The sequence below is a fragment of the Scyliorhinus torazame genome, chromosome 17 (genome assembly GCF_047496885.1).
Source record: "Scyliorhinus torazame isolate Kashiwa2021f chromosome 17, sScyTor2.1, whole genome shotgun sequence".
In the NCBI taxonomy this organism is placed as follows: Eukaryota; Metazoa; Chordata; class Chondrichthyes; order Carcharhiniformes; family Scyliorhinidae; genus Scyliorhinus; species Scyliorhinus torazame.
In genome coordinates this window covers 95,596,445-95,615,962 of record NC_092723.1, presented here as the reverse complement: position 1 = coordinate 95,615,962, position 19,518 = coordinate 95,596,445, and the positions used below count along the sequence as shown (strand labels likewise).

At 49.1% G+C, this 19,518-nt stretch overlaps 1 protein-coding gene across 6 annotated transcripts in view; it reads right to left on the bottom strand.

Annotated features, from left to right (window-relative positions):
- The window catches only part of katnip (katanin interacting protein), a 333,986-nt gene that overhangs the window by 202,759 nt on the left and 111,709 nt on the right, over positions 1-19,518 (bottom strand). For all 6 annotated transcript variants that reach the window (XM_072480763.1, XM_072480761.1, XM_072480758.1 and 3 more), the window contains one exon: positions 19,289-19,398. In XM_072480763.1, coding sequence (XP_072336864.1) covers positions 19,289-19,398 — 110 coding nt within the window. The remainder of the gene's footprint in view (positions 1-19,288; positions 19,399-19,518) is intronic.

The following is a 19,518-nucleotide window of genomic DNA, read 5'->3' as shown; positions in this document are numbered from 1 at the left end:
GTTTCATTTTCTGTAACTTTTACATTAACATGAATCAGAACCTATGAAAATTGCATACAAAAATAAAACAATAAATTTCACTTTAAATAGTCAACATAACAAAGATAAATCTTACACCACCACCTTTCTCAAGGGCAATTCGGGATAGGCAACAAATGCTAGCCTAGCCACCAAAGCCCACATCTTGTAAAAATAATTGTTTTTTAAAGACCTTAAGCACTTTCATCACTCCCCGCAAATGAATGGCACTGTGTAGCCACCACATTCGACAATATGCTGATCTTTATTCATCCAATCCGACAACAGCCTTCATCTTTTGAGTTTCACTGACATGCTTACCATCAGCAAGGCAGACACACTTCGACACATCCTCCTCTCTCCCTCTGATCAAGACAGTCCAATGGTGTAATTTTCCACTGTATGAACCAGCCTACCGATATCACCCTGGTTCACTGTTTGGCAGCTTCTGGGAAAAGACCCAGCTCTTTAGATTATATGAGCTATTCACAAGCCTTTAGACCTTTTTAACCAACTCACTCGATACCTTCAAAAGCTTCCGGGCACGATTCTCCGCAAAAATGTCGAAGCGTGGTAACGAGCGGGAATTGCAACTCGGCCCAACGAGGCTGCCAACGCAATTCAACGTTAATTGGTCAACTTAACGAGGCCTCACTGGCTTCTTGTCGCAAATGAAGCCTCGCCAGCCTCCACCCCCCCCCCCGACCCCCCCCACCCCCGACCCCCCCCCCCCACCCCCCCACCTGATTGAGGTCTATAAAATTATGAGAAGTATGGACAGGGTGGATAGCAACAAGCTTTTTCCAAGAGTGGGGGTGTCAATTACAAGGGGTCTTGATTTCAAGGAGAGTTTAAGGGAGATGTGCATGGAAAGTTTTTTACGCAGAGGGTGGTGGGTGCCTGGAAAGCTTTCCCAGCGAAGGTGGTAGAGGCGGGCACGATAGCATCATTTAAGATGCATCTAGACAGATATATGAACGGGCGGGGAACAGAGGGAAGTGGATCCTTGGAAAATAGGCAACAGGTTTAGATAAAGTTTAGATTAAAAGTTAAGGTTTAGGGCTTCCGGGTGCGGCGATGACCAGCTAAGTCGCACGTTTCGGCAGCTCCCGGTGGAACGGACTTTTGGGCTCTTAATAAGAGCCCCAACGGCTAAAAGCACTGTGCGGTAAACCAGAAGGGAAACCAGAAGGGAAACTCCCCTGGATACGGATGGAAAAAGGAGAGGAAAGTGGCCGGATTGCGGTGGATCCTTTAGAGCAGCGGCAAGGAAGGCAAGCAAAAACCAAGATGGCGTCGGAAGGTGGCAGTTTAATATGGGGCCCTGAACAACACGAGTTTTTGAAACGCTGCGTGGAAGAGCTTAAAAAGGAGATGAAGAAGGAGCTGTTGGCCCCGATATTACAGGCGACTGAAGGGCTAAAAGATGAGCAAAAGACCCAGGAGCGGGAGCTTCGGGTCGTGAAGGCAAAGGCTGCCGAGAACGAGGACAATATACAGTGCCTGGTGGTGAAGACGGAGATGCATGAGGCACACCATAAACGATGTGTGGAAAGGCTGGAGGTGCTGGAGAATAATGCGAGGAGGAAGAATTTAAGGATTCTTGGTCTTCCTGAAGGTGCAGAAGGGGCAGACGTCGGGGCATATGTGAGCACGATGCTGCACTCGTTAATGGGAGCGGAGGCCCCGACGGGTCCGTTGGAGGTGGAGGGAGCATACCGAGTGATGGCGCGAGGACCGAGAGCAGGAGAAATTCCCAGAGCCATAGTGGTGAGATTCCTCCGTTTTAAGGATAGAGAAATGGTCCTCAGATGGGCAAAGAAAACTCGGAGCAGTAGGTGGGAGAACGCGGTGATCCGCGTATATCAAGACTGGAGTGCGGAGGTGGCGAGAAGGAGGGTGAGCTTTAATCGGGCCAAGGCGGTGCTTCATAAAAAGATTAAATTTGGAATGCTGCAGCCGGCAAGACTGTGGGTCACATATCAAGGGAAGCACCACTACTTTGAAACGGCGGATGAGGCGTGGACATTTATTGCTGAAGAGAAATTGGAATAAGCGGGTTATTAAAAAAGAACGTTTGAGACAAAGTGGTGGGGCGAATATGGGGGGGCGAAGAGGGGGGAAAAAGATGATTTTTATGTTGTTAATCCTGCGACCCGGTAACTTTTCTCTCTTCCACAGGTTGTGGGGGAGGGAGGAAGGGAGGTGGAGGAGCTGGGGGCGTTGGCCATTGGGGGAGGGGCCAAAAGGGAAGCGCGGGCTTTGTTCCCGCGCTATGATAATTATGGCGGGAATAGGGAAGCAGGAAGGAGGGGGCGTCGCACGGTGCGAGCCGAGGTCACGGGGGGGAAGCCGAGGTCGGCCAGAGTTTGCTGACTTCTGGGAGCAACATGGGGGGTGTAACTACGCTAGTGGGGGATCTAGCGGGGGGGTGGGGGGTGGGAGGGGGGATTTACTGGGTTGCTGCTGCTGGGGAGAAGGGGGAGCTGGTATGGGGTGGGGTGGGCGGGGCAGGTGGGCACCGCCTGGGGGGGGACACAGCTGCGTGGGAACCGGGTGAGGAGCTGGATAAAAGGGGATGGCCAATCGACAAGGGGGGGGGGGGGGGGTAAAGAGCCCCCCAACCCGGCTGATCACGTGGAATGTGAGAGGGCTGAACGGGCCGATAAAGAGAGCACGGGTACTCGCACACCTTAAGAAACTTAAGGCAGATGTGGTTATGTTACAGGAGACGCATTTGAAACTGATAGACCAGGTTAGACTACGCAAAGGATGGGTGGGGCAGGTGTTTCATTCGGGGCTAGTTGCGAAAAACAGGGGGGTGGCTATACTAGTGGGGAAGTGGGTAATGTTTGAGGCAAAGGCTACACGTAGAATTTGATTTGCTGACAACGGGTACTGCAGAGGCACAGTGGAGGAAGGCACAGGGTGTACAGTACGAATATGGGGAGAAGGCGAGCAGGTTGCTGGCCCACCAATTGAGGAAAAGGGGAGCAGCGAGGGAAATAGGGGGAAGTGAGGGATGAGGAGGAAGAGATGGAGCGGGGAGCGGAGAGAGTGAATGGAGTGTTCAAGGCATTCTATGAAAGATTATATGAAGCTCAGCCCCCGGGTGGGAAGGAGAGAATGATGTGTTTTCTGGACCAGCTGGAATTTCCTAAGGTGGAGGAGCAGGAGAGGGTGGGACTGGGAGCACAGATCGAAATGGAGGAAGTAGTGAAAGGAATTAGGAGCATGCAGGCGGGGAAGGCCCCGGGACCGGATGGATTCCCAGTTGAATTTTACAGGAAATAGGTGGACTTGCTCGCCCCGCTACTGATGAGAACCTTTAATGAGGCGAGGGAAAGGGGACAGCTGCCCCCGACTATGTCAGAGGCAATGATATCGCTTCTCCTAAAGAAGGAAAAAGACCCGCTGCAATGCGGGTCCTATAGGCCTATTTCTCTCCTGAACGTAGACGCTAAGATTCTGGCCAAGGTAATGGCAATGTGGATAGAGGATTGTGTCCCGGGGGTGGTCCATGAGGACCAAACTGGGTTTGTGAAGGGGAGACAGCTGAATACGAATATACGGAGGCTGCTAGGGGTAATGATGATGCCCCCACCAGAGGGGGAAGCGGAGATAGTGGTGGCGATGGATGCCGAGAAAGCATTTGATAGAGTGGAGTGGGATTATTTGTGGGAGGTGTTGAGGAGATTTGGCTTTGGAGATGAGTATATTAGATGGGTACAGCTGCTGTATAGGGCCCCGATGGCGAGCGTGGTCACGAATGGACGGGGGTCTGCGTATTTTCGGCTCCATAGAGGGACGAGGCAGGGATGTCCTCTGTCCCCATTATTGTTTGCACTGGCGATTGAGCCCCTGGCAATAGCATTGAGGGGTTCCAGGAAGTGGAGGGGAGTATGCAGGGGAGGAGAAGAACACCGGGTATCTCTGTATGCGGACGATTTGTTGTTGTATGTGGCGGAACCGGCGGAGGGGATGCCAGAGATAATGCGGATACTTGGGGAGTTTGGAGAATTTTCAGGATATAAACTGAACATGGGGAAAAGTGAGTTGTTTGTGGTGCATCCAGGGGAGCAGAGCAGAGAAATAGAGGACGTACCGCTGAGGGAGGTAACAAGGGACTTTCCCTACTTGGGGATCCAGATAGCCAAGAATTGGGGTACATTGCATAGGTTAAATTTAACACGGTTGGTGGAACAGATGGAGGAGGACTTCAAGAGATGGGACATGATATCCCTGTCACTGGCAGGGAGGGTGCAGGCGGTTAAAATGGTGGTCCTCCCGAGATTCCTCTTTGTCATCATAGATTATCATCATAGAATTTACAGTGCAGAAGGAGGCCATTCGGCCCATCGAGTCTGCACCGGCTCTTGGAAAGAGCACCCTACCCAAGGTCCACACCTCCACCCTATCCCCATAACCCAGTAACCCCACCCTACACTAAGGGCAATTTTGGACACTATGGGCAATTTAGCATGGCCAATCCACCTAACCCGCACATCTTTGGACTGTGTTTCAGTGCCTCCCGGTGGTGATCACGAAGGTTTTTTTCAAAAGGATTGAGAAGAGTATCATGAGTTTTGTGTGGGCCGGGAAGACCCCGAGAGTGAGGAAGGGATTTTTGCAGCGTAGTAGGGATAGGGGGGGGCTGGCACTACCGAGCCTAAGTGAGTACTACTGGATCGCCAATATCTCAATGGTATGTAAGTGGATGGGAGAAGAGGAGGGAGCGGCGTGGAAGAGACTGGAGAGGGCGTCCTGCAGGGGGACTAGCCTACAAGCTATGGTGACGGCGCCGTTGCCGTTCTCACCGAAGAAATACACCACAAGCCCGGTGGTGGTGGCTACTCTGAAAATTTGGGGGCAGTGGAGACGGCATAGGGGAAAGACGGGAGCCTCGGTGTGGTCCCCGATAAGAAATAACCATAGGTTTGCTCCGGGGAGAATGGATGGGGGATTTCGAACATGGCAAGGAGCAGGAGTAACACAATTGAGAGATCTGTTTGTAGATGGGACGTTTGCAAGTCTGGGAGCGCTGACCGAAAAATATGGGTTGCCCCAAGGGAATGCATTCCGGTATATGCAACTGAGGGCTTTTGCGAGGCAACAGGTGAGGGAATTCCCGCAGCTCCCGACGCAGGAGGTGCAGGACAGAGTGATCTCAAAGATATGGGTGGGGACGGTAAGGTATCAGACATATATAGGGAAATGAGGGACGAGGGGGAGATTATGGTCGATTAGCTGAAAGGGAAATGGGAAGAGGAGCTGGGGGAGGAGATTGAGGAGGGGCTGTGGGCTGATCCCCTAAGTAGGGTAAACTCATCGTCCTCGTGTGCCAGGCTAAGCCTGATACAATTTAAGGTGTTACACAGGGCGCATATGACTGGAGCACGGCTCAGTAAATTTTTTGGAGTAGAGGATAGGTGTGCGAGATGCTCGAGAAGCCCAGCGAATCACACCCACATGTTCTGGTCATGTCCGGCACTACAGGGGTTTTGGGTGGGGGTGACAAAGGTGCTTTCGAAGGTGGTGGGGGTCCAGGTCGAACCAAGCTGGGGGTTGGCTATATTCGGGGTTGCAGAAGAGCCGGGAGTGCAGGAGGCGAAAGAGGCTGATGTTTTGGCCTTTGCGTCCCTCGTAGCCCGGCGCAGGATACTGTTGATGTGGAAGGAAGCCAAGCCCCCGGGTGTGGAGACCCGGATAAATGACATGGCAGGGTTTATAAAGCTGGAACGGATTAAGTTCGTCCTAAGGGGATCGGCTCAAGGGTTCACCAGGCGGTGGCAACCGTTCGTCGAATACCTCACAGAAAGATAGAGGGAATGGAAAAGAAGACAGTAGCAGCAACCCGGGGAGGGGGGAACCAGAAGGACTCTCAGGGATGTTAGTGTATAAGTATAATATGTATAGGTTGTTGTTATAGGTAATTGTACACTGGACTGCTGAATTGTATTTTTGGAGAGTATTTATTTGGGACAAGGCAGTTGCCATTTAGTTTTGTTTTTTAATTTTGATGTTTATATATTATTTATTTCTTGTTTAAAAAACTGGCCATTGTTATTTATATTGTTATATTACTGTATAAAAGATACACAATGTACTGTTATGGTTGGCCAAGAATTTTGAATAAAATATATATTTTTTTAAAAAGTTAAGGTTTAGATAGTCAACATCTTTTCCCAAAGGTAGGGGAGTCTAAAACTAGAGGGTATAGGTTTAAGGGGAGAGGGGAGAGATTCAGAAGGGCCCAGAGGGGCAATTTCTTCACTCAGAGGGTAGTGAGTGTCTGGACTGTGCTGCCAGAGGTAGTAGTAGAGGCGGGTACAATTGTGTCTTTTAAAAAGCATTTAGATAGTTACATGGGTAAGATGGGTATAGAGGGTTATGGGTCAAGTGCGGGCAACTGGGACTAGCTTAATGGTAAAAACTGGGCGGCATGGACTGGCTGGGCCGAAGGGCCTGTTTCCATGCTGTAAACTTCTATGATCTATGATTCTAAAGCATCTGGATCGGCGTGGGCTGGGACGGCCGAAGGGCCTGTTCCTGTGCTGTAATTTTCTTTGTTCTTCTTATTAGTGAAGGTGTCCAAGGTGGTCGTGCAGTAGATGACCTTCATGGCTGAAGGTCCCGGCAGAATGTCCGGCTCGCTGGGGGATGTCAACCAGTACAAGACTGACCTTGGTGAGGTTATGCGGGACATGTCCCGCTCTCAAATGGGCATTGCTGGGGCACTGCAGAGCATCTACCAGTCACTGAGAAGCATCGCTGAGGGCGTCGGCACTATGGTGCAGACATTGGGGAGCCGCCAGGGCTGGCAAAGCAAGATGATGCAGGGGCAGCCAGAGCTAGAACCAGCTGCCCCTCCATCCCAAGGTGAACCCCAGTGCTCTGTGGGCACCGACAGGGGGGAAGGGAGCCTGGGTGCCAAACCGGACCCGTCTCATGGTGGCCATCAGTTCAAGTTCCACCCCTCTGATGAGGCCGCGCTTTGGACTCAGCACATGGGGCAGGGTGGCACAGCTGTGCACGTGGCGGCAACAAGTGAGACGCAGCCCTCCGGCCCCAGAGCCCCTAGCAGACGCCGCCATGGACATCGAAGGCCACAAGATGTGTTAAGCAGCTGATATGCAGTCTGGGGAGTTACCTCGATGTAGTGGTACCGCTAGGAAGGTAAAATACATAGAGGATCACCGAGGGCACCGGGGGGGGGGGGGGGGGGGGGGGGGGGGGGGGGGGGGGGGGGGACAGGACCATCGGGAGAGTGAGGACCTGTCTAAAACATTAAACAACCTTGTGCGCGATCAGTCTGATGCCTGTCACTTGCTTCCACAATACATCATTGTGTGCAAGTGATGGGTGTGTGAGCGAACACTCAGCAGACAGGCAGGGATCAGACTATGGCATAGATTGAGGAGCACCGGCGATCAGTTCTCTGCCCCTGACAGTGACCCGCTGACGGTGCCAACAATTCCAGCATCCTGGAGGGATGTGAAACATACACTGGTAGGGTAGGTATGGGGGGTTGATAACGTAGCAATGACAGATCAGGCCACGTCCTAAGTGAAGCAGGCATGTACGAGCGCCTCCATGGCTGTCTGGGCTTGCCAGACCCTCGCCGCTCCCACCTGTCCTGCAGCCTCCAGCTGGGCCTCAGGTTCCTCCCCGGCCTTGTCCTCCAGCCCCTGCTGGTCCAGCGCCTCATGATCCTCGTCCTCCTCCTCGGTGGCCATATGTTCCTCATCACCAACCTCCAGCACATCGTCCCGCTGATGTGCGAGGTTGTGGAGGGCACAACGGAGCACCCGGAGGAAACCCACGCAGACACAGGGTGAATGTGCAGACTCCACACAGACAGTGACCCAAGCCGGGAATTCGAACCTGGAACACGAGTTGTGAAGCAACAGTGCTACACACTGTGCTACCGTGCCAGGTCTTCATCGGAGACCCCTTATCCCCAAAGAGTCAGCCACCCATCCTGGGATGCTCCTTGAAGAGGGCGGGGATGACCAAACTCCCCAAGATGTAGCTGTCGTGCACATTACCCGGAAGTGTTCACACACATGCATTATCTTCATCTGGTGGTTGCACACAAGCTGTATGTTCAGGGAGTGGAACCGCTTTCGGTTAACATAGGGCACTCCCAGATGGCCCGGTGAGCGCAGGACAACTTGTGTGGCATCTATGATTCCCTGGACCTGGGGCACCCTGGCGATGGCAGAGAAACCTGCTGTCCGGGTATGATGCAGGGCTTAGTCCATGTCAAAGACGATATTGTCTTCCGCCCAGGCATAGAGGGCACCTGTGAGCTGTCAGATGCACCTGTGGGCTGCGGCCTGTGAGATGCCACACAGGTCCCCACTCGAGCCCTGGAATGATCCAGAGGCATAAACATTCAGGGCTGCAGTGGCCTTGACGGCCTCTGAGAGCGGATGTCCTTGTCCACGCAGTGCCATGTCTGCGAGGACATGACACAGGTGTCGCACCATTTCCTTGTCGAGGTGGAGTCTCCTGCGGCACGCGCTGTCATCTGTTCAAACGACCAGTGATGCCTGTACACTTTGGGCTGTTGCTGGACTCTCCCTCTGGGTCCCTCCCCAGCCTGATGGGCAGCCCGGTCCTCAAGGTGTGGGGCGGAATCCAGCACATGGGCCGTTGCCGCGAGCATCTGCAGACGCGGCTGCTGCTGCCACCGTCTGCGGCATCTGTCTGCATCGCCTTGCAACAGCATCACTGGGGCAACTTCTGCATCCCTGTCATAGCGTTCAATATTGGTCAGGAATTGGGAGAGGGTGTTAGATTGACAAACAGCGGTGACTCCCACCCTGGGACCCTCTATTCCCCCACTGATTCCCCCCCACCCCCCTATCTGCCCACACACACCCGACCGCAGCGGGTCCCCCTCACCGGACCACAGACCTTGTACCCTGGACACCCACTCACAACAACAACTGGACCGGGCGCTGGTCCCCTCCCATTGGCACTCACCCACCCTCCGGCCATGGATATGTCCCCCAGAGCGCTGTCCCATCCCCTGGGTGTTTGGATGGTGGCTACTGCCTGTGTGGTGTTGCGTTCCGCAATGTTCAGGCACAGTGTTCAGGCATCGTGGTCTGATTTTTAAAAATTAATTTACGGGATATGGGCATCACTGGTTAGGCCAGCATTTATTGCCCATCCCTAGATGCCCTTCAGAAGGTGGTAGTGAGTTGCTTCTTGAACCACTGCAGTCCTTGAGGTGTAGGTACAGCCTGTGTGCTGTTAGGGAGGGTGTTCCAGAATGTTGTCTGAACCAAACTGGCTGTTTCTGATAGGTAAAAGGGTAATTGATTTAGCTATTTTAATGTAAATACTAAAGCCCAGTTTAAAATCCATTTTAAAATGGATTTCATCATATAACGTCAAGCATAACTTAGATTACAAATACACACAGCTTGCAGAATTTGCAGTGGCAAAACACAGAATCTGAAACGTTCAAAAAAATCTAGCTAAAGCTTATGCAACATTTTACAGATATCATAAACTGACCACAGCTATGCAGCCATACCCAAGGTCGCCATGACTACATGAACACACCATTGTTCAGAATTCAGATAAAAGCACAGTCAGCAATAAACCAGTGAAAACCAGAATTGATTAAAAGGATATATCACATTCCAACACACACAAACATCTACAAATGCAACATATCCGAATATATGTTGCACATTGATGATTGACAACTAACCAACCAACCAAATACATTTGAGACCCATCCAAGCCAATCAGCACATTGCAGGGGGTGGGTCAGATGGAATCAGACTTATAACATTCTCCTTCAACATAGCGGTTCGGGAAGCCATTTTCTATCCAGGATCACTCTATACTTTTGACCTAACTACTCGCTATCCTTATTTCGTATTTTCATATTTCCACTGTAACTCTTGAAGTTCACGCAAGCTGTTTTGCTTTGAGCAAAGAACTGTTATTGTATTTTGAAAGTTAAATCTGTTGTAAACCATTAAGCCAATTATTTCTCTTAAAGTCTTTTGCTGGCAAGGGCTTTTTGAGAACATTTGATTTGTAACCACAAGAAGATCTTAGTCTCTCAATTATAATCAATAGGCACAATAAAAGATTTTTATTTCGCTTCCGAGAAGTGGAACTTAAATTCCACTGAGTTTTGAATTGTATACGGGACTACACTTAAACCGCACGGTAGGTTCATACATTGCCCAGTGATAGTGAAGGAACGGCGACATATTTCCAAGTCAGGGTGGTGAGTGACTTGGAGGGGAACCTCCAAGTATCTGCGGCCCTTTTCCTTCTAGATGGTAGTGGTCGTGGGTTTGGAAGTGCTGTCTGAGGAACCTTGGTGATGCAGGGCATCTTGTAGATGGTACATATGGCTGCCACTGTTCGTCGGTGGTGAAGGGTTTGAATGTTTGTGGAAGGGGGAGCAATCAAGCGGGCTGGAAGTTGTCGCGCTTCTAGAGTGTTGGTGGAGCCTCACTCATCCAGCCAAGTGGAGAGTATTCCATTACACTCCTGACTTGTGCCTTGTAGATGATGGACAGGCTTTGAGGGGGTCAGGAGGTGGGTTACTTGCCATAGGATTCCTAGCCTTTGACCTGCCCTGGTAGCCACAGTATTAATATGGCTAGTCCAGTTCAGTTTCTGATCAATGATAACTCCCAGGATGTTGATTGTGGTAATTCCATTGAATGTCAAGGGGCGGTGGTTAGATTCTCTCTTGTAGGAGATGGTCATTGCCTGGCACTTGTGTGGCACGAATGTAACTTGCCACTTGTCAGCCCAAGCCTGGATATGTTCAGGTCTTGCTGCATTTGGACATGGACTGGTTCATTATCTGAGGAATCGCGAATGGTGCTGAACATTGTGCAGTCATCCGCAAACATCCCCACTTCTGACCTTATGATGGGAGGGAGGTCTTTGATGAAGCAGCTGAAGATGTTTGGGCCTAGGACACTACGCTGAGGAACTGCTGCAGGTATGTCCTGGAGCTGAGATGATTGAACTCCAACCACCACAGCCATCTTCCTTTGTGCCAAGTATGACTCCAACCAGCGGAGAGTATCCCCCCCCCCCCCCCCCCGATTCCCATTGATTCCAGTTTAAGCTAGGGTTCCTTGATTCCATACTCGGTCAAATGCTGCCTTGATGTCAAGTGCAGTCACTCTCACCTCACCTCTAGCATTCAGCTCTTTTGTCCATGTTTGAGCCAAGGCTGTAATAAGGTCAGGAGCTGAATGACCCTGGCGAAATCCAAACTGTGCATCCGTGAGCAGGTTATTGCTGAGTGAGTGCCACTTGACGGTTGATGACTCTTTCCATCACTTTGCTGATGATGGAGAGTAGACTGATAGGACGGTAATCGGCTAGGTTGGATTTGTCCTTTTTCTTGTGTACAGGACACACCTGGGCAATTTTCCACATTGCCGGGTAGATGCCAGTGCTTTAGTTGAACTGGAACAGTTTGGTTCGGGGTGCGGCAAGCTCTGGAGCACAGATCTTCAGTACTATTGCCGGAATAATAATAATAATAATAATAATAATAATAATCATCGCTTATTGTCACAAGTAGGTTTCAATGAAGTTACTGTGAAAAGCCCCTAGTCGCCACATTCCAACGCCTGTTCGGGGAGGCTGGTACGGGAATTTAACCCACGCTGCTGGTCTTGTTCTGCATTACAAGCCAGCTGTTTAGCCCACTGTGCTAAGCCAGAGCCACGAATATTAGCAGGGCCCATAGCCTTTGCAGTATCCAGCGCCTTCAGCTGTTTCTTAATATCATGATGTGGAATGAATCATATTGACTGAAGACTGACATTTGTGATGCAATGGACCTCCGGAGGAGACCAAGATAGATCATCCACTCAGCGCTTCTGGCTGAAGATTGTTGCGAATGCCTCAGCCAAGTCTTTTGCACGTATGTGACAGGACTTAGATCTGATGCTTTGGTTGTGGAATCGCTTAGCTCTGTCTATTACCTGCTGCTTATGCTGCTCTCCCGCTATTCACCAGCCTCGTTTCGCTTGAGCAAGAGCGTAACGAGGCCGGAGAATCGCATCCCCTGTCTTTTTTCCTGCAAAACAGAACTGACCTCTTCCTGAGAGATTTGCTTCTTCTCCCTACAATAATTTGGTTCCTTTTTCTGTTTCTGTCTACTTTCTTTTTGGCTTGCATCTGTGCACGGATCATCTTCACCCTCCAGCTCTTCTGTTTTAAGCTCTCCTTTGTCTACCAGCCACACGGCTTTTTTTTTCAACTTCCTTCCAGGTCAAAGGTCACATGGACAAGTATTTCCTGTTCAAGAAAATTACAATTCACTCCTTAACAATTAATGCAAAAACTCATTTTCAAGTATCTTGGGTAAAAAATAGATTCCACAGACCTTTTAAAGAAATTACAATTTTTCCTCAGTACTGTTTCCAGGTCAAAGGTTGTCACAGAGAGCAACAATGATCAAAGAAAATATTGCCACTTATTGAATATTTTTCTTTCATTCAAGTCTGATTCTCAACAGTTAATGGGGTAGATTCTCTGATTAGCTGCACATGTCTGGGAAGCAGAAGCTTCTTCTAGCCAAATGCATTTCATGTGCTATTGCATGGTTCCTGCTGCAGCATCATTAATACCGCAGAACACACACAGAATATTTAAATCAATATTTGGTGCAATTTCACGAATGATGGAATTTTTACATTATAACTTTTCACAGGACAATAATTTACTCAGTATTGCAAAAGGCAAGGCTCAAGCATTTGCAACCATCTTCAATCTGAAGTGCTGAGTGGATCTCAGCTTCCACCCAAGTTCCCTCCTGATACGCTCCAGATACCAGTCTTCAACTAATTTGATTCACTCCACATAACATCAAGAAACGGTTGAAGGCACTGGATACTGCAAAGGCTATGGGCCCTGACAATATTCCGGCAATAGTACTGAAGACTTGTGCTCCAGAACTTGCAGCAGCCTGTGTTCATCACAGCTGCAAAACTGTCATCTACCTGGCAACGTGGAAAATAGTAAACAAAAGGCAGGATAAATCCAGCCCCGCCAATTACCACCCCATCAATCTACTCTCAATCATCAGAGAAGTGATGGAAAGTGTCGTCGACATTGCTATCGGGTGGCACTTACTCAGCAATAATGACACAAAGTTTGGTTTCCACTGGGACCACTTGGTTCCTGACAGTATTACAGCCGTGACCCGGATATGGACAAAACAGTTGGGCTGGATTGGATTTGTTTATTGTAATGTGTACCAAGGGACAGTGAAAAGTATTTTTCTGCGAGCAGCTCAACAGATCATTAGGTACATGAAAAGAAAAGGAAATAAAAGAAAATACATAATAGTTGAACTCCAGAGGTGAGACAAGAGTGACTGCCCTTGACATCAAGGCTGCATTTGACCAAATGTGGCATCAAGGAGCCGTCAGAGTCAATGAGAATCAGGCAGAAACCTCTCCCCTGGTTGGAGTCATACATAACACAAAGATGATTGTGGTTGTTGAAGGTCAATTATCTCTGTCCCGGGACCTGGCTGCAGGAGAACATTAGGACAGCTTCCTAGGCCCAACCGTCTTCACGCTTTTCATTATTGACCTTCCTTGCATTGATAAAGTCAGAAAAGGGGATGTTATGTTCGCTGATAATTGCACAATGTTCAGAACCATTTGTGACTCCTCAGATACTGAAGCATTCTGTTTCCAGATGCAGCAAAACCTGGATAATATTCAGGTTTAGGTTTAAGTGGCAAATGGCCACGCCAAACAAGCACAAACAAGAGAATCTAACCATCTCCCCATGACTTTCAATGGCACTACCTGTGCTGAATTCCCCCAATAACAACATCCTGGGGTTTAACATTGACCAGAAATTGATTGGATCACCCATATAAATACTGTGGCTACAAGAGCAGGTCAGAGCTGGGAATTCGACAAGTTACTCACCCCCTGACTCCCAAAGCCTGTTCAGCATCTACAAGGCACAAGTTAGGAGTGTGGTGAAATACTCTCCACTTGCCTGAGTGAGTCCGGCTCTCACATTACTCAAGAAGATCGACACTATCTAGCACAAACCAGCCCACTTAATTGGCACCCGATCCATCATCTTAAGCATCCACTCCTTCTACCACCGATGCACAGCGGCAGCAATGTGCAGTGTAGCAACTCACCAAGGCTCCTTTGACAGCACCTTCCAAACCTGGGGCCTCTGCCGCCGAGAAGGATAATGCAGCAAATGCAGGAGAACCCCACAGCCTGCAATTTCCCCTCCAAATCGCTCACTATCCTGACTTGGAAATACATCAGCATTCCTTCACTGCCACTGGATCAAAATCCTGGAACTCCCTTTCTAACAGCACTGTGGGTGTACCTACATCACATGGACTGCAACGGTTCCAGAAGATTGCTCAGCACCATCTGCTCAAGGGAAATTAAGGATGGATAATAAATGCTGGCATAACAGGCAATGCCCATGAACTTTGAAAGAATTATAAAATATATGCTAAGTTTAAATAAATTTACAATAAAGTGAACAGAAATGTAATTTCCAAAAGGTTCCAGCAGAACAGAAATATATGAAAAAGAAGGCCGGTGAAAAATATTTCTTCCAATGTTAGGTTTACAGGACTGGTGGTGCTACAAGATCTCTGGGTACAAAGTGTGGCGTCTTGTGGCAGATTGAGATAAATTAGTGACAAGTGTTGGTTTGGATGAGCCTCAAATACAGTAATTCATGGTTGCCGTAATGCAAGACACAAGGCAGTATGGAAGAGAATCAGTAGCGAGAGACAGATTACTGGACCCACTGACCCCGAGTTTGGTAAATGAGGGATCTGGCAGTGAGTTTGTGATTTAATTTACTCTCTTATCCTTCAACGCTAATTAATCTTGCGCTGCACATTATTGGAAGTATGAGTTGGTAATGGAATCAGCAGAGCACCTGGACCATGCTGAACGATAAAACCATAGTTTAACTCCTTAAATCGATACTCCTTAAGCATAAGGCAAATTATAGTCGAAGTAGATACAGTAAACGGAAGAAACATTGTATTAAGAAAGGGAAAGGAAAAGTGAGAGCACCGTTGAAATTTTAAAAAACCCTCTAGGAAGCTAAAGGAGTGAGATTTTGAGTTTCAGCCGCTTCCTTTCCAGCCATTGCTTTAGAATAATAATAATAATAATAATAGCTTATTGTCACAAGTAGGCATCCTTTGAGTTTTTGCTTTTTGTGAAGGCGGATGGCACCTTTTTCCAGCTCCAATCCTGTTTGTCATGCGCATGGGCCTGCTCAACATAAAAAATCTAAACCACGCCTGTGCGGCTCTCTCCCAGCTGGCACATGACCAGGATTCGTGGGTCTCGGAGATATCAAGCACAGAGCTGAAGACTCTAGTGGATACAAGCCTAGTTTGTCCCACCTTTTCTCATAAGACAAGGACATTCCTGGTATTAATCTTGTAAACTTTCTCTGAACTGGTTCAAATGCATTTATGGGACAGCAGAAAGGGGAGTGATGGCTACCGTCAAATCAGCCACGGTTTTATTTTATGGCGGAGCAGACTCAAAGGGCTGAATGGCCTACTCCTGATTCTATTTCTTAAAATCTTATAAATCTTTATATTGTGAAATATCCGCCTTAACTTATCAAAGGGAGTTTAATTCACACTTATGATGCAACTCCAGCAATTTCTTGAAACTACAGGGTGGTGAGATCCCATTTTTGCATGGCTGATAATGGAGCAGCGCAAACCATCCAGCAATTAGTGGCAATTGACAACTCAGAGCATATCTTTTCCTAAACTCAAATTGCTGGATTGATTTTCACGTAATAACGTGCTGTACCATGAACTCTGTTATTTAACAGTGACTTTTAAACCATTATGACAACCGCAGTCACAAGCGCTGGCACATGTACCAAGCGGAGACCATTGGAAAACTGGATCTGTAGAAACTTTGTAAAGTTAGCTGTAGATTCGTGTAAGTTACTGCAAGGAAATGTGCAGCCAACGGGCAGCACGGTAGCACAATGGTTAGCACTGTGGCTTCACAGTGCCAAGGTCTCAGGTTCAATTCCCGGCTTGGGTCACTGTCTGTGTGGAGTCTGCATGTTCTCCCCGTGTCTGCATGGGTTTCTTCCGGGTGCTCCGGTTTCCTACCACAGTCCAAAGATGTGCAGGTTAGGTGGATTGGTCATGATAAATTGCCCTTAGTACCCAAAATGGTTAGGAAGGGTTATTGGGTTACGGGGATAGTGGAAGTGAGGGCTTAAGTGGGGCAGTGCAGACTCAATGGGCCGAATGGCCTCCTTCTGCGCTGTATGTTCTATGTAACTTGTATTGTAGGGTGATCTGAGACATTCCAAAATGGGCGAGAGCCTGCCAACTGAACCACAGGGGGATCTTGCTGCTACTCCAGGGATAAAGCAAAAAAGGATAACCCTTAGTTATGACGCTCGGTCCTTCCCAAAGTCATTGCTCAACGGGTGCCAGACCTGGCCACACCAGGCTCTCCCTATGGACACCCCGAGAGCACCCCAATTCCTTGGGGACAACAGGATATAGACCACGGTGCCAGTCTGGCCTAGCCCAGCACCATTAAAGAAGGAATTTCCGGATAACCTGACCCCGGGAACTTTCACATAGCCCCAACCCTTATACCTCACTAAGGCTGCCCCAAACCTGTCTGAATCAGGACAAGGCACCCCCCTGCCCCATCCCACCCCACCCCACAAGAACGGGGAGCCCGAGCCCTGAGGAAGACGAACCGTCAAGACGCATAAATTGCTGGCGCCTGGGAGGGAGGGCTGGTCTCCCCAATCCACCAAAGTGCCCCTACCATCCCATCAGGCCAAGTCAGCACCACATCCACTCAGATGGGAGGAGAAGACGACCCCCTGGGGACGGGACACCCAGCCGAATCACAGGATCTACCGTCATATAAAGGATACTCAGAGCCACCCTCATCCTCACTGTGGATCCAACAGCAACAATAATATCCAGAGGGGGAGACCCATATCAAGACAAAAGTCAAATATAACGCAGTCCTCGTCAGGATAACAAGTAGCCTGCCTGCGCCTAAGAAAGAATGGATGTTCTGAATCTAAATTAAAAGAAAAAGAATGAAACAGAAACTGGTCATCTCTAACTGTCTAACTGGGGGGGCGGGGTGACTCCCTCGATCACAGCAAAGGTAAACACACCCTACCATTTCCAATCCTCCACTCCTCACCCCGTACCAGCTCTGGGCTCATCTTCCTTCAAAGTGACACCGGGTTGGTGGGGGGGGGGGGGGTAGAAATATGGGGGGGGGGGGAATAGGGGGGGGGGGGGGGAGAGAGAGAGAGAAACCACCCCCCTCCCTCCACCTCAAAGATTGTCACAACATTAAGAAGGCAAGCCTTTGTCGTACAGCACGCAGCCATGCCACGGAGCAGACTAGCCCCACGTTTTGGTGATGTCGACCTGGCCAGACTGATGGACACAGTGGGCTACGCTGTTCCCCCGAGGGGATCGGAGGGTCAGCCACAGGGCAGCCAGTGCTGCCTGGGAGGCAGTGGCAGCATCCTGTGGCTAGGCACATCTACCCATGGGAATCCACTTGGAAACAGTGGAGTGCTCACATTACTAACATCGCCTATTCCCTATTAGCGATATCATTCGACTGTGCGGCCAGCAGCTGCCACAGTTAGTGGAGACTTTCAACGTATTACATGGGCGGGACATTGCCCTGGAGGTGATCGGTGGGACAGACATCGGACAGGCAGGGGCCGAGGCTGCCCCTGGTATGGATATACTGTACAGGGGGGTGGCATGTCGGAACAACGGGGGCTGAGCCCCTCGCACCCTCCCCAGCCCAGCGGTGTCCCCCACCAATGGTAGGTGGGCGGCCGACAACCCCCCCCCCCCTTGCCCCCTCGGTGTGCCCACACCACCACCATCCACCACCCTCACGCGAGAACTGGGGCAGCAGCCCTGGTGCCCGCGCGCTGACTGCTCCTTTACCAAGGTGTCCACCCACCTCCTTCGATTCCCACCGCAGCCATTTCACGATTTTAAATATGTGTGCTAAACAGCGCCCGCAAGACCCGTTTGGGAGCCGGTTAGATCATGGATGGTCATTAGATAGGGGGTCCTTCCCGTTAACGGGATGGAGGTTGGCCTTAATTGGTGATTATTGGTTTCTCGCCATGCCTCGGCAGGATCCAGATCTCGGGAACGGGAGTGGGCTGGTTAGATCGGAAATTGATCGCGTCTGGTGAGGTTCGTGATTTTGGACTCTCCCGCAATCTAACCGGTTCGGTTGGATTTGCACATGATGCAACGTGGCCATTAGATCGTGCCCACCAATTTGATGTCACTGGTGCCTTTTTGGAACTGCATGCTCCAGCCCAGCCATCTCTTAAAACCAACCACAGCTGAACATGTGCTTAGTGACAAGAAGGACCACCCATCAGTCCAAAAATGCGTAGATTAGGTGGGATTACGGGAATAGGGCGGGACGTAGATGGGATGCTCCTTTGGAGGGTCGGTGCAGTCTTGATGGGCCAAATGGCCTCCTTCTGCACTGCAGGAATTCTATGGATCAGCGCTATATAAAGGGATTATTTAAACACAAGTTCAAGTTTTTTCACCTCTTCCCCGATTGTCCTCTTACTGTTGTGGTACTGAGCATTTGTCAGCTTCAGGTGCTGTACTTTTTCCAGGTCTCTCTATGTACCTTTTTTACAGGTTTCTGCAGTGTTCTGTATTTATCCCTGCAAGCTCATTCTCCCTACAGGAAACTGTTCCTTTTATCGTTTTCTTCAAGTTAAGTTTGAAAAACATTTTAGCGTAACTGATGGAATTGACAAAAACATATTTCTCAGCACAGGTGACCAAACTGTCCTGAGGCAGTCTGGAAAATGCTCAGCTGCATGAATAAACAAGACTTTTAATGAATGCGTGCTTAAACCAATGTTTTACGTACTTTTACTGAGGAAAACAATCCTGAAATAAAAATTTCAAAAGGATTGAGAGTTTTCTGTGAAGCCAACATCCATATTACGCCACCCAGTGGCCAGATTGTACAGAATGATGTGTTTTCCATATACATATGGTTACAGGAATTCCTAATGGTAAACCTGATATTAAAAAATTACAAATATATGGCTGGAATGCAATAGCGCAAGTGGAAATGCACACAGATCTAGGTTCTCAATATCGTAAATGATTTCAACATAAAACCATCATTACAGAAACATAATGAACTCATGAGATTACCTTGGCTCCAAATAGCTGATTCGTTCAATAGCTTTATCGATCTTATTATGCTTTGCTGATCCAGATGAACACTGCAGCGTGCCATTTACTGCCAGCTCCGAAGGCGAAAGCTAAATAATGAAATAGCCGAATAACTGAGACATTAGTTTTTGAACAAGAATTAACTCGATCAAATATGGTTGTTTATATTATACAAAATCCTACATTCCTATCTTGCTGTCTTTCAAATT